General features: G+C 42.1%; 1 protein-coding gene across 1 annotated transcript in view; it reads right to left on the bottom strand.

Moving 5' to 3' along the window:
* ATM (ATM serine/threonine kinase) overlaps window positions 1-14,861 on the bottom strand; it is a 194,638-nt gene that overhangs the window by 145,350 nt on the left and 34,427 nt on the right. Inside the window, exons 8-9 of the mRNA XM_089691116.1 lie at window positions 13,601-13,773; window positions 5,101-5,472 (exon numbers count right to left, since the gene is read on the bottom strand). Of these exons, the coding sequence (XP_089547242.1) occupies window positions 5,101-5,472; window positions 13,601-13,773 (545 nt within the window). The remainder of the gene's footprint in view (window positions 1-5,100; window positions 5,473-13,600; window positions 13,774-14,861) is intronic.

Genomic DNA, 14,861 nt, shown 5'->3' with positions numbered 1-14,861 from the left:
TGGAAAACATTTGTATTAAAGGATAAGTTTACTTTAAAAAAAAAAAATAAATGCGCATTTTCTGCAGGTAAAAAAAAATGTGCATTTACTATTTTTTTTGTACAGGCCTGCAAAGGATTGCACCCACGATCAGCAGATCAGGGGAGGACTGACAACTCATGGGGCCCCTGGGCAATAGGGGCTCATGGGGCCCCTGTGTCCTTGGCCAAACTCAAAAAAGCCTATGAAAAAGGTACCAGGGGCATCTCATGGGGCCCCCTACTGACCCCAGGCCCTCGGGCAGTGCCCGAGTTTCCAAATGGTCAGTCTGCCCCTCATCATGGGTGCCATGCAGGACTCCTACAGAATGTGAGGGCCCATGCTACAATAACATGTTACACCCTGAATATGGGTGTAACATGTTACGAAAGGTGAACTTATCCTTTAACCACTTGAGTTCCTGAGGATTTACCCCCCTTAATGACCAGGCCTTTTTTTGCTGTTTGGCACGGCACTAATTCAAATGATAATTGCGCGGTCATGCAATGCTGTACCCAAACAAAATTTACGTCCTTTTTTTCACACAAATAGAGCTTTCTTTTGGTGGTATTTGATCACCTGTGCACTTTTTATTTTTTGCGCTATAAACAAAAAAAACACGAAAATTTTGAAAAAAAAACAGTATTTTCTACTTTCAGCTATAAAAAAATATATCGTAAACTCAAAGTTAGTCATAAATTTAAGCCAAAATGTATTCTGCTACATATTTTTGGTAAAAAAAAATCCCGTGCATTAGCGGGCAAACTGGCGCTATATGGGAGGGGTGCTAACACTATCGGAAGTCACCAGTGACACTAATACAGTGATCAGTAAAAATCTGTTCACTGTAATCAATGACACTGGTGACAGGGCAGTCAAGGGGTTAACTGGGGGGGGGGCGATCAAGAGGTTAAATGTGATTACTGGTGTACTGGCGGGCAAACTGGCGCTATCTGGGAGGGGCGCTAACACTATTGGAAGTCGCCAGCGACACTGATACAGTGATCAGTAAAAATCTGTTCACTGATCAATGACACTGGTGACAGGGCAGTGAAGGGGTTAACTGGGGGGGGGGGGGGCGCGATCAAGGGGTTAGACGGGATTACTGGTGTATTAGCAGGCAATCTGGCGCTATCTGGGAGGGGCGCTAACACTATCGGAAGTCGCCAGCGACACTGATACAGTGATCAGTAAAAATCGGTTCACTGATCAGTGACACTGGTGACAGGGGTTAACTGGGGGGGGGAGATTAAGGGGTTAAATGGGATTACTGGTGTACTAGCGGGCAAACTGGCGCTATCTGGGAGGGGCGCTAACACTATCGGAAGTTACCAGTGACACTGATACAGTGATCAGTAAAAATCGGTTCAGTGATCAGTGACACTGGTGACAGGGCAGTGAAGGGGTTAACTGGGGGGGGGGGATTAAGGGGTTAAATGGGATTACTGGTGTACTAGCAGGCAAACTGGCGCTATCTGAGAGGGGCGCTAACACTATCGGAAGTCGCCAGTGACACTGATACAGTGATCAGTAAAAATCGGTTCACTGATCAAGGACACTGGTGACAGGGCAGTCAAGGGGTTAACTGGGGGGATTAAGGGGTTAAACGGGATTACTGGTGTACTGGCGGGCAAACTGGCGCTATCTGGGAGGGGCGCTAACACTATCGGAAGTCGCCAGCGACACTGATACAGTGATCAGTAAAAATCGGTTCACTGATCAGTGACACTGGTGACAGGGCAGTGAAGGGGTTAACTGGGGGGGGCAATCAGGGGGTTAAATGTGTCCTAGAGTGTTCTAACTGTGGGTATGTGCTGTTTTACTCACAATTTGTATGTCTTCTTCTCTGTCTGGAACGGAATGTGTCCAGGCAGAGAAGAATGACATCATATCCTGTCCTGTGTAAATGTCAACACAGGACAGGATAGGACAGGGAGCGATCATCTGATTTCAGCCAGATATCACTGGCTGAAATTGAATTATTGATCCCTCCGGGATCAAATGGTGTCACCCGCGGGTCGGCGGGAGCGCGCGCACGCGCCCCCTGCCCGCGAAAACGTGCAGAGCACGGAGACCGTTTTAAAACGTGCTTTTGAGCCCCAGTGCCGCCCTGCACACGTATATATGCAGTGGCAGGGCGGCAAGTGGTTAAAAGATTATTAATGTAAAGTTACTAACATAAAAACATTACTTTCTCTGTCAATACAAAAGTAACAGAACGGGATTCGTAAAAGCAGTTACATATAAACATATCCTTGCTGTATTATCCTATGAGTAACAAAGACACACAGCCGATTTAATAACATCAAAAAGACACAAAATTAAGTGAACCTTGTGCTACCAAAGGTACGCTTTTTCACACATCCCCATGCCAAACAGCTGCAGTAAAAACGAAAAAAAAAACAAAAAACACACAAACACAAAACCCCATGGAAATAAAAAAAAAAGGTTAGTAAATATATTTACCTTGCCCCCAACTTTGAACCACTGTACTTCCAATAAGATTGCAGGGAATACAGAGTACCCAGAACCTCATGAGAAAGCCGTGCCAATACAGTGCAGAAGCTAAATGAGTTTTTCCCAAAGATCGCCCTCCCCTAAGCGCTGTGGGTAAGGTACTAAATGTTTCCCCTACAGGCTTTACAGGCAAATGCCTGCAACACACATAAGTGTATCCTCCCACCAAACTCCAGGCATCTATGAGATGCTGACACTGAAGCTGGGTGCTGGCACAATGTAACTTCAGAGAAAAGAGATTTATTGTCAGTGGCCACCCAATGACCACCGATGACAGTCTAGTGCCAGAGAAGATGGCAATGGTAGCAAATTAAGGCAAATGCCCCAACACCCCTGCAGTAGGCAAGTTTAGTTTCACTTAAAAAAACTAACATTTTGAATAGCTTTCTGCAGGTAATGGCCAGTGTACCATATGACAAGTTAGAAGCAGAAACACAACACAACTACTTAAGCCATACATACACACATACACATTATATTGCCAAAAGTATTGGGACGCCTGCCTTTACACGCACATGAACTTTAATGGCATCCCAGTCTTAGTCCATAGGGTTCAATATTGAGTTGGCCCACCCTTTACAGTTATACCAGCTTCAACTCTTCTGGGAAAGCTGTCCACAAGGTTTAGGAGTGTGTCTATAGGAATGTTTGACCATTATTCCAGAAGAGCATTTGTGAAGTCAGGCATTGAAGTTGGACGGGAAGGCCTGGCTCGCAGTCTCCACTCTAATTCAACCCAAAGGTGTTCTATCGGGTTGAGGTCAGGCCAGTCAAGTTCCTCCACCCCAAACTTACTTATCCATGTCTTTACCTTGCTTTGTGCACTGGTGCTCAGTCATGTTGGAACAGGAAGGGGCCATCCCCAAACTGTTCCCATAAATTTGGGAGCATGAAATTGTCAAACATGTCTTGGTATGCTGACACCTTAAGAGTTCCCTTCACTGGAACTAAGGGGCCAAGCCCAACACCTGAAAAACCCCACACCATAATCCCCCCTTCACCAAACTTTGTTGCTTGCAACAATGCAGTCAGGCAAGTGCCATTCTCCTAGTAACCGCCAAACCCAGACAAATCCATCAGATTGTTAGAGAAGCGTAATTCATCACTCCAAAGAACACAATTCCACTGCTCTACAGTCCAGTGACGGCGTGTTTTACACCACTGCATCCGACGCTTTGCATTGCACCTAGTGATGTAAGGCTTGGATGCAGTTGCTCGCCCATGGAAACCCATTCCATTAAGCTCTCTATACACTGCTGTTGTGCTAATCTGAAAGCCACACAAAGTTGTGAGGTCCTAGCTATTGACTCTGCAGAGTTAGAGACTTCTGCACACCGTGCGCTTCAGCATGCGCTGACCCCGCTCTGTCTACCACTTCCTGGCTGAGTTGCTGTTGTTCCCAGTTGCTTCCACTTTGTTATAATACCACTAACAGTTGACTGTGGAATATTTAGTAGCAAGGAAATTTCACGATAAATATACTAATAGTGCCGCGCTCCTATATAAATTATCTATAATAATTTGTGTTATGATTTCCAAATCAATTGATAAACAAAATAAATAAATGAAAATTAAACAATAAAATATAACATATAAAATATAATATATGATGCAGGAATTGATCATCTATTGCCGAAAACATCATATGAAATTGATAAAACATGACTGCTTGTAATCATTTGTGAAATCGAATGGTGAGCAAAAATCAATAAATATATGCACATCAAAGTCCTCTTCCAATGTAAATTGCAATGGTGAAATACTACTCCCGCAATCCAAGTGCAGTGTGGTCTTAATATGCGCTCACCTTAAGTTTTGCCTACCTAAATAGGCAAAACTGGCTTTTTGTCCTTACAGGACTGATTAATCCTCCTGTATGGAATTTTCCGAATGGCAAATAGATGGTTGTAATTGGATCTTAATCCACCTGGGGTCTCTGCAGTGAATGTGACTGATGCTTGTCAGGAATGGATGGATGGATAGATATCTCCCTTTTTTTCCCTCCAGGGGTCTCCTTCCTCCTGTATCAATCTATCTCCAGTGTATCACGGATGGATAACATAAGAGAAAAAGAAACCATGGTGCCTTATCTTTTTCCAGCCAGATCACACAGCAGTCAGTAAACTTCTGTTCTCTGCCCAATGTTCACGAAGTAGCACGGCACTATTAGTATATTTATTTTTTAGTCACAGAACACTGTTTAATGAGTTGGTGTGAGTGCCAGTGAACCACAGGTGTATTACATTTTGTTCGTCACTTTATATAGACAATCAATTGGAATATCTTAGACTCTCATCATAGTAGCTCACAAGTATATATATAAGTTTCATTAAGGAAATTTCACGGATGGACTTATTGCACAGGTGACAATCTATCACGGTACCACGTTTGAATTCACTGAGCTCCTGAGAGCAACCCATTCTTTCACAAATGTTTGCAGAAGCATTCTGTATGCCTACATGCTTGATTTTATACACCTGTGGCCATGAAGGTGATTGAAACACCTAAATCCAACGATTTGGAGGGGTGTCCCAATACTTTTGGCAATATATACATACACCTTACCTGGAGGGTTTTCCAGCAGATCCTGAGAAGATTTTCCAGAAGTCTCTGTCTGCAGATACTAGCCCCCCTTGTAAGATGACCCCTAACAAGGCAAAGCTTTCAGGCTCCGTCTGTTGGGAGCTAATGCTGCGCATAGTTGCTGCCCAAATTTTAGTCCAGAGTTTATGAAGATCAGACTTTGGGGCCATATTCACATCTTTTTTCTGCATCTGGCATATTGCCACTTCCTTCAGACACCTCAGTACAAAGGTTGCACGCTCCCCTCGTCTCTGCTGCGACAGCAACTGGTGAAGAATGGTTAGTAGTAGAGTCAATTCGCTACTTGGAAGGCTGTCTGCGTGACGTGCTATTAAGCAAGCTACAATCTGTAACCTGAAGGTATAAACAAGAAAAAAAAAAAAAGAAAATATTAACGCAAACAAAGGCAGAACCGCAAGAAAACCTGCAAATACACAGGTGAAATAAATATACTGTATGCAATTGTCAAAAGATTTCTAATTTCAACCAAATTTATTTTAATCATTCTTGTCACATTACATGACACCCTTATTTCCTATTGCAACTTTGCAGTATTCTGTGTCACTGGTATCACATTGGCAGTGTGATGGTTTTGATACACTGGCCAACATGCAGGCTGCAGTAAGAGAGATGACACAGAAAGCATTAAAGCAGTATTAAAACCAAAAATGTATTCAAATCTGCTAACACAAGTAAAAGCACCCCCCCCCCCTCCCCTTCAAGACTGATATTGCTGATGTCTGCTGTGTCCTGGCTCATTCCTCCAGATTGGTGTCTTACTGGACAGATAACCAGGTGAAAACAGAGGGAAAATAGCCAAAAAAAAAGAAAACTAATGCAGCCACCACATCCAATGATTGGTAAGCTGCATTATAATACATTTTTTGTTTGGGGTTTAATACCTCTTTAAAATGGAATCAGGAAAGCCAAAGATAGACTAATAAGTGACTCTTTTTCCAGGACAGCCCCTGAGATATACTCCTTGTAGGCAGGAAACACAATATAAATGAACATAACAAATGGGTGGGAAGCTGGCTGTCCTGGAAGACTCCTGGAGAAGTGTAACACCAGCATTCCCCCCAGTCGTCTCTCAGGACAGCCCCTGAGATGATAACCGAGAACCTACTTACTTAGGAGGGGGGGGACCACTGCTTGAAGAACCTTCCATCCAAATGCCAGGTGCCCACTAGCCATTAGGTCTATACGGCAATTGCACACAAAGGCTGAAAATGAAGGCCAGGTTACCGCTATACAAATTTGCTCCGAGATGGCCCCAGCTCTCTCTGCCCACAAAGTGGATAATGCTCTTGTAGAGTATACATTACACCATGCAGGTGGAATTTCCTTTATTGATTTAAATGCTTCGGAGATGGCTTGCTTTATTCACCTTTTCAAGGTAGGCATAGAAGCTTGTCTTCCTTTTTTGTCCCCTGCATACAACACAAAAAGCACTTGTGAAGAACATACCTGTTTAGTCTTTTCTACGTAATTCCAGACACAACGCCTTACACATCTAGGGTGCTAAACTGTTTCTCGTCATTAGAAGGGTTCTGGCAGAACAAGGATATTACAATGTCCTGAGTCCAGTGAAACTTCGAAGAAACTTTTGATAAAAAAACCTGGATCAGTTCTCAGTACTATAGAATCCTCTGGAACTGAAAAAAGAAGTTATTTAATTGAAAAAGGCTTGGAGCTGGCTAATTCTTTGAGCTGTTGTAGTAGCCACCAAAAACACTACTTTCAAAGATAGAAACTTGATGCTGGCCTTTGTAATAAGTTCAAAAGGGAAATTGCAAAGGCCTTTTAATACAACCTGCAGATCCCAACTTGGACAAGCTGCCAACTTGACAGGTCTTCAGCTGAAAATAGCTTTGCAAGCTCTTTGGATTAATGGGTTTTCTTGAAGAGAATCCTGCGGATATACACTGAGTGCAGCTGTCTGTACCTTTAAAGTGTATAGAGCTAACTTCTTATCTGCTCCATCCTGTAAAAATTCCTGAATGTCAGGAATAGTAACCGTCTTTCCCGTGGTCTTTAAGCAAAGAATTAAATTTTCTCCAAACCTTCCTTTAGATTGTTCTGGTTACTGGTTTATGACTGTCCAGCAAAGAGTAGTAGTAGTACCTTTTCTGAGATTACCATATTCTTTAGGATGTATTCTTTAATAACCAGGCCGACAATCATAGTCTTTCCAGCTAAGGATGAAGAAGTTGGCCCTGGGTCACAAGATAGTGCCCGAGAGGCAGAATCCAGGGTGTAGAACTCGCCAGAGTGAAGAAGAGTAAACCATGACGGTTTTGGCCAATAGGGTGATAGGAGTATAAGATTTGTTTCCTCTTGCATGAATTTCTGTAGCACTTGAGAGAGGAGTTCTATGGGAGGGAAAGCAGAGCACAGATGAAAAATCCCAGGGGTTATGCAGTGCATTTATCCCTAAAGATGCCTTCTCCTGTGCTAGAGAAAAGAAAAGCTTTGTCTTTCTATTTTTCTTTGTCAAAAACAAATCCACATCTGGCTGACCACAAACTTCAATTAGGTCCTTGAACACCTGTGGGTGGAGGAACACTTTTCCTTGACTGAACGAATGACAATTCCAAACATTCGCCAAGACATGGTTTGCCGGTTCTTTGCCACTGCACAAACTTCCCTCCGGTTCGAAGAATTATTCCTTTCTTGGGAAGACAACTGACTCTAAATCAGCTTGCCCTACAAGCATACTCCTCAGACCCAGGTGCTGGTATCAGTTGTTATTCTCACACAAATTGGCCATCTCCATAACAGCCCCACTTCCAGATATTTTTGGTTCTCCACCACCAGAGTGACCTATTTACTGTGTGAGGAAGCAATATCTGTGAATCTAGTGACTCCACCCTCCCATCCCAATGCTGCAACATAAATCTCTGCAGGGGTTTTTGATGTAACTTGGCCCATTGCACCACTGTAAAGGTTGTTATCATAAACCCCAGAATGGACTTAATGTTCCTGAATAACACTGTTTGAAGGATCTGAGACACCAGATTGGAGATTTTCTGGATATTGTCCTCTGGAAAGAACACCCTTTGATTGGTGAAATCCAGGATGTATTCCAAAAAAGGAACTCTCTGTGAAGGTACTAGGTTGGATTTCTTCAGGTTTATAAACCAACCCAAATTCGGTCAGCCATTACTGAACAATAAGAATATCTTTTTTTTAATGATCCTCTGTTGCTGTTATTAAGAGGTTGTCTATATAGGGAATCACTGTCACCCCTAGGAGACTCAATGGCGCTAGGGCTACTGCCAAAACCGTGGAAAAATCCTCAGGGCCAAGGAAAGCCCAAATGGCAATGCTCAGCATTGAAAGTGATGGACTGTTGAGCCTATCCTGAGGGCTAGGTGTAGAAATTTCTGTGACTCCTTCTGAATTGGTATATGAAGTACAGTATGTGTCTTGAAGGTCCAACTTTGCCATGAAGCAATTGTGTTGAAGAATTGCTCAGATTGAAAAAATTGATTCCATTCTCAACGTCTTGTACCCTACCGCTTGGTTCAGGGGTCTGATATTCGAGATCAGGTCACATTTCCCTGAGGGATTTTTTTATTACAAAGATGTGCAAATAAAACCCCTTTCCTTGTCCCTTGTGGGGGACTTGAATTAACACTCTTTGATCTACCAATTCTCCTATTAAGGCTGGCAATACTTTTACCTTTTCTGGGTCCCTTGGCAAACCTGTTATTAAAATTTTCAGGAAGTTGATAATCGAATTCTAGAGTGTAACCATCTTCCACTTGCATCAGCACAAAAGTGTTGGAGGTTATTTCTCTCCATTGTGGAATGAAGTCCCTCAGTCTCCCCCCCCCCCCACTGTTCTATAGTCAGTGCGTTTTGGCAGATTTGTCAGGAGGATTGAAAATGATTCCTGACCTTCCATTTTCCTTATGCCCCGACCACTGTTTATGTGGTCCTTTCTTGTCTCCTGCTTGTTGATGCTCTCAGTCATAAAAAAAATTATTCCTAAAATGTATTTTCTTCTTCTCAGGGAAGCTTTTCTTTCCATCCACTGAACATTCTAAGGCATCCTGCAAACCTGAGCAAAAGACCAAGTCCTGTGTGAACGGTAAATTACACAACTGTAATTTTGAAGAGACATCTCCCACCCAGGTCTTCAACCAGAGAGACCTACGGGCTGAACTAAATCAGTGCTGAGGTTTTTGCAGAGTTTCTAACTGCTTCTGCTGAAGTGTTCGCCATGTATTTAAGTGCAGTAAATAATGTGGGAAGTGAAGCGAAATCCTGTTTTCTTGGGATACCCGACTCCAAATGTGTTTTGAGCTGGGAAAGCCAAAATTCCATGTTTCAAGCTGAACATGTAATAGCTAGTGCAGGTTTTAAGTCTGCCACAGCTGCATCACAGGCCCTATTATCTATGGGAACCTTTAATGCTCCCATATCTTCAAAAGCTAGGTCTGATTTTTTTTTAAGACCTTGGGCAGCGGATCGTCAAGCTTGGACCGTTTGTTCCATACCCTAGCTGGATCCTCATCGAAAGTGAATCTTCTCTAAAGGGAGTTAGAAAGAGAAAGCTTTCCTTCTGGTGTTACCAGCTCCTTAAAAATGGCTTCGGAGAGGACTTGATGTACTGGAATACTCTAGATCTTTTCTTTTGAAGCCCTCAAGACATCAAATCATGTTTGCTCAACTGCGCTTTTTCTTCTTTCATGTCCAAAGTGTCATAAATGGCTCTAAGAAGATTATCCACTTCCTCCAATGACAACTTTTATCTTGAAGAACTAGACATTCCTTCTTCTGGGTTGTGATCATAATCTGATTCAGAAACCAAGCCCTCAGATTCACGAATCTCTACTCTGTAATCTTCCCTTTGTGAGGCCTCTGTCAAGGGTCTTGGCAAGGGACATAAGGCAATAACCGGAGGGAGTAGACACCATAGAAGGCTTCTGTGAATCACTCAACAAAGTTCTAAACATATGACAAGTGGCCGCTAATTCCTCTTTGACTGTGGTCAGCAGGTTGTTACACGCTAAGGCAGACACATCCTTAACCAAACTACTGACACAGCTGCGACAATGAGGTGTTTTCCAGGAAGAACTCAATTTGGTAGAACAACTTTTTTTCTTTGCAAATGCTGCTTTTCCTCTATCAGTGTTTTTTTTGTGTAAATGCCAGAGAGGAAGTACAACCAGCTACACTGCAAAGCAGAACTGAGACAAACACAGCATGCAAAGATAACAGGAAGACCCCTTCCTCTTGCAAGGAGATCCCATCCACCAGAAAGTCACCACTAGGAAAAGCAAGCTTCAACAAAGACATGTACCAGGAGGCTGAGACTCCCCCTGAGCTTGTTGGGTGACTGAGTCCATGGTCCTCCTCTCTGCACCGTCCTTCAGCCTCTGCTAGGATATAGATTGTGACTAAATAGATGCCAGACAGGCCCTGCCCCTTCCTCCTGCGCCCACGAGGTCTGGAACCAATGACTACAGTGTATTGTGATGAGGTACATCCGCATCCCTGTTCCGGGACTCGATTGTGGCTGACTGCAAGCTTTCGGCAGTTGAGAAGAACCAGGAATCTCACGCCAGCCATTAACATATCTTCAACACCATACCCTTACCAGGTATCAGAAAATGAGGAAGATGGCTGCAGAAAGCTCCTTCTGTAAGGAGGTTGTCTGCCAACCCGAGAAGGGAGTAAAAAGGGGGAAAATAAGAATTCCACCTCCTCTAATCCACTCACTCATTCCGACAAGCACTAAGCTGTGGCCCCTCTCACTACCAACAAACAAACATAAGGTTCCTTAACATAGGCAACGCATCTCCTACGGCTGGAGGAAGCACAATAACTGGGGGTATGCCAGAGGGTCCTTTTGTTATACTAAAAGAAGTGTTTCCTGCTCACAAGGAGAAGGAGCCATATCTCAGGGGCTGTCCTGGAGGACAACTGGGTGTAAATAGGTTTTTCATTTGCTTGGCTGTGTTGTGTGGCACAAGAATGTGAATCACAAGGGTTTTTAAAATAATGATATATCTTTTGGCAGGTGAAAAAAAAAAGTTCAAATATCATTTTAGATGTCTACATGATTTTGTTTCAGCTACACAATATCAGTAGCATGCTGATCTCAAGGAGGGAGGGAGACTATATTTATCCCAGGCCTGGACTTTTACTGCTTCCAGATGTATGGAATGTGTATTGCTTTTCTAATAAACCTCTGTATTCAATCCACATTGTACTGAATTATCTTTATTTTATTACAACTCTGGTAAAAGGCAACAAAATGTAAAAATATACTGTAAATGTGTTTTCATATTGTACTTAGGTGTTTGCCAGTAGTTCCTACTAATATTTAAAAAAACAATATACAAAACAAATTCTATATATTCACACAAATTATTTAGTGTTTAACAAGCTTGTGGAAAAAAGGTCTTACCAGATCAAATAATTTAAAAACACTAACCAATAATGTAATATCAATAGTTTTCCTAAAGTATTATGTAAAGCCTAACGATGAACTACTCCTATTTGCTACTTTTTGGTCTAGTAAATATATCATTCTGTTATGTCTGTTGATGTCATCAAAAATTCAGAGCTGTCCTGTTCCACCTTTTTGTTGGGAGTCTAATTAGCCCTGCTAGTCCCTAACTTGGACTACATAAAAAAAAAACGGTCTATGTTGTAAAAATGAAGTAGGTGGGTTTGAGCAGTTTAACTAATGACAACTTGGCAGGGCTGACACCATTTAGTCCACTAAAAACTGCTTTTTTTAGTCCACAACAGAAAATTTTGAGACAAGTGCATTACTATAAGGTTAACAGAAAATTTGCTGTATTTAAAGGGTCTTCAAAGGGATTTGCCCTGACACTTTGAGACCAAGATATTATAACAATTTGTGATATTGTATATAATCTCTTAATAGGTTATTTGCTATTTATGTTCAATCTGAGTTTATTGAAAAAAACTTTCAAGTAGTACAGAAAAATACACATGTACCAAAATGTATTGAAAGCTTACAAAAACAAATGCATAACAAAAAAAAAAAAAAGAAAACATAAGAGCAACAAGTACTGTTGCTAACTCACAAAAGGTAAAAATACCAAAGCTTGTTTACTGCTACTTAAAAACACCACACACATACAGTATGTGAACTAGCATTTCAACCACCTGTCACTTGACAGTGAATGCCAGTTCATTTAAATGCCCCATATATATTTTGAGATGCAGTCTTTGCATTTATGGAGAGCCCTTAGTATAAATATAGGAATTTTCTGCAACCCTGCCACAGTTACATAACTTTACTCAACACGTAATTAGGGTTGCACAGATAACAGTTCTTTCGGTCAAGTATTTACCGATACCGAGTACTGATACCTTTGCAGTACTATTTGAACCCATACAAAATGAATGGCTCAAAGCGCACTGCAAATCGCACCACACCTGCAGTGAAACTGCTTGTGATTTGGACAGGACCACATTCCTGTTCAAATCACAGACAAAAAGGAAGAGAGAGCACAGGTTCCTAGTGAAGCCAGTAACCTTTACTAAATAAGTATAACACAAGTAAACTTGCACCAACAATTATAGGTGTATATAAGGCATAACATCCCATGTGTTGACATTGTGCTGTGAAAGTCTCCTCGATGCCTGGATGACAGTTTGGCCGCCCGCCGCCGAGCAGTCAGGGGTGCTCCTCCAGCCCACTGAGGGCTTGGAGTATGACAGCGATGTCAATACATGGGATGATATGCCTTATATACAGCTACAATTGTGAAGGCAACTTTACTTTTGTTATACTTACTTAATAAAGATTACTGGCTGCACTAGGAGCCTGTGTGCTCTCTTTTGTCTGTGATTTGAACAAGAATGCGGTTCTGTCCAAATCACATGCAGTTTCCCTGTTTCCATTCATTCTGTATGCCTCATATTGTACTGCAAATCGCATTGCACCCACAGAGAAATTGCATGTGATTCGGACAGGAATGACAGTGCATTCCTGTTCAAATCACATGCAATACTTTGCAGTGCAATTTGAGACAATTAATTTTGTACCAGGTATCAGGAGCATTTGCACAAGTACAGGTACTTGTGCAAATACTCGGTCTCGGCACCAATACCGTTATCGGTGCAAACCTATGTATAATAGGTGCTTAGGATTTACATGCCACTATGGCAGCAAAGGATTGAAAACTGAAATATATAGCAGGAATCCATTAAAATAAAAGTCTAGATTGGAAGACCTCATTCTGTCATATAGAACATTTTGTCTATATTAACCTTCAATGAATAACAACAGTGAAAGCAGTAAAATAAACTATAGCAAAGTTCAATTTCCCCAGCATGTCCCACCACAACCTACATAACATACCTGAAATGCTGTCATTGTTTGTCCATAATATTCAGTACATAATTTGCAATTACAGAATTTACATATTCACCTGAACCATCAAAACCTCACTTATCTGTTTCAACATCTGTACAAATCCTGTATTATTACCATGGAATCACATCAAAATCATTTTCTGATCTTTGAAGTTTTTCACGGATCACTTCCCAGCCCAATTCAATCTTTCGACGCTTGTTTGGGACCATACTTGCAGATGGATCCCTCTGGGTCACAGCGAACGCAGCCTGAGTGATTTCCAAAATATGAGTGTTTTCTGTGAAGAGCTAACCAAGAAAGGAGAGACAGGTATATCATCCATACAGTTAAACAGAGAATCTGTAATACAGGAATAAATCATAAAAAACTATCAATAACTGCTGTATTACATGCTTCTCATACTCATGCAGTCAGTATGAGATTCGTTTACTGTATTCTGCTTTTTTCCATCTCCCCTTCTGTCCAAGTCCCCAACTCTGCTAGGGATTTTGCAAAGCAGTGTTGGCAGCTCTGCACGTGCTCAGTTTTCAGTGAGTTTCTATGCTGAGTATTTCCTCCTTATCACATCTGAGCTGCCCATGTGACTATAGAGTTACACATGTGGGCGTATACACAGTGGTATATGACAGCCCATTGCCTTTCTCCTCCTTCTTGCCCACTAACAAGCTAAACACAACAGGGGCGGGATATTACATGTAGATTGATGAAGGCTTCACCTCCCTCTTATTCTAAATCCACCCACACCATGTTATTGCCAAAAAAAATAAAAATTTGTTTTAAAATATATATTGGTATGACAACTTAACAGCTTCCCGACTGCCCTATAGCAAAAATACTGCTACAGGGCGGCATGGGTGTGCAAAATCAAGTATACATACACGTGATTTCGCATTTCCGGGAAGGGGGCACGTGCCATTTGTGGTCGCAGCTGTCAATCACCGGGTTCCGGCCGGTGATTACTCGCTGGCGCCCAGTGATTTCCAAGGATCTCTGATGGGAAGGAGAACTGTTTTGTTTACTAACATTTCTCCTCCCGATCAGCTCGGGCACACTGCTTTGGATGGCTGTGCACAACACAGCCATCCAAAGCAGTGTGATTACAGTGAAGCACACAGACACCGCCCCATAGCAAAACACTCCCAGCACACAGTTAACCCTTTAATCGCCCCTCATGTTAACCCCTTCCTGCCCAATGTCATTAGTACTGTGTCAGTGCTTTTTGTTAGCACTGATCACTGTATTGTTTTCACTGGGGATGTCAGTGACACCAAGTCAGTTCCTCCCAGTGTCAGAATGACCTCCGCAGTCATGCTATAAGTCGCTGATCGCCACCATTACTAGTAAAAATAAAATTAAAAAATCCCAGTGTATATAC

The sequence above is a fragment of the Staurois parvus genome, unplaced genomic scaffold (genome assembly GCF_062004578.1).
Source record: "Staurois parvus isolate SC_StPar_1 unplaced genomic scaffold, SC_StPar_1.0 ptg000550l, whole genome shotgun sequence".
Taxonomy (NCBI): Eukaryota; Metazoa; Chordata; class Amphibia; order Anura; family Ranidae; genus Staurois; species Staurois parvus.
This window is presented reverse-complemented; position numbering and strand designations above follow the sequence as displayed.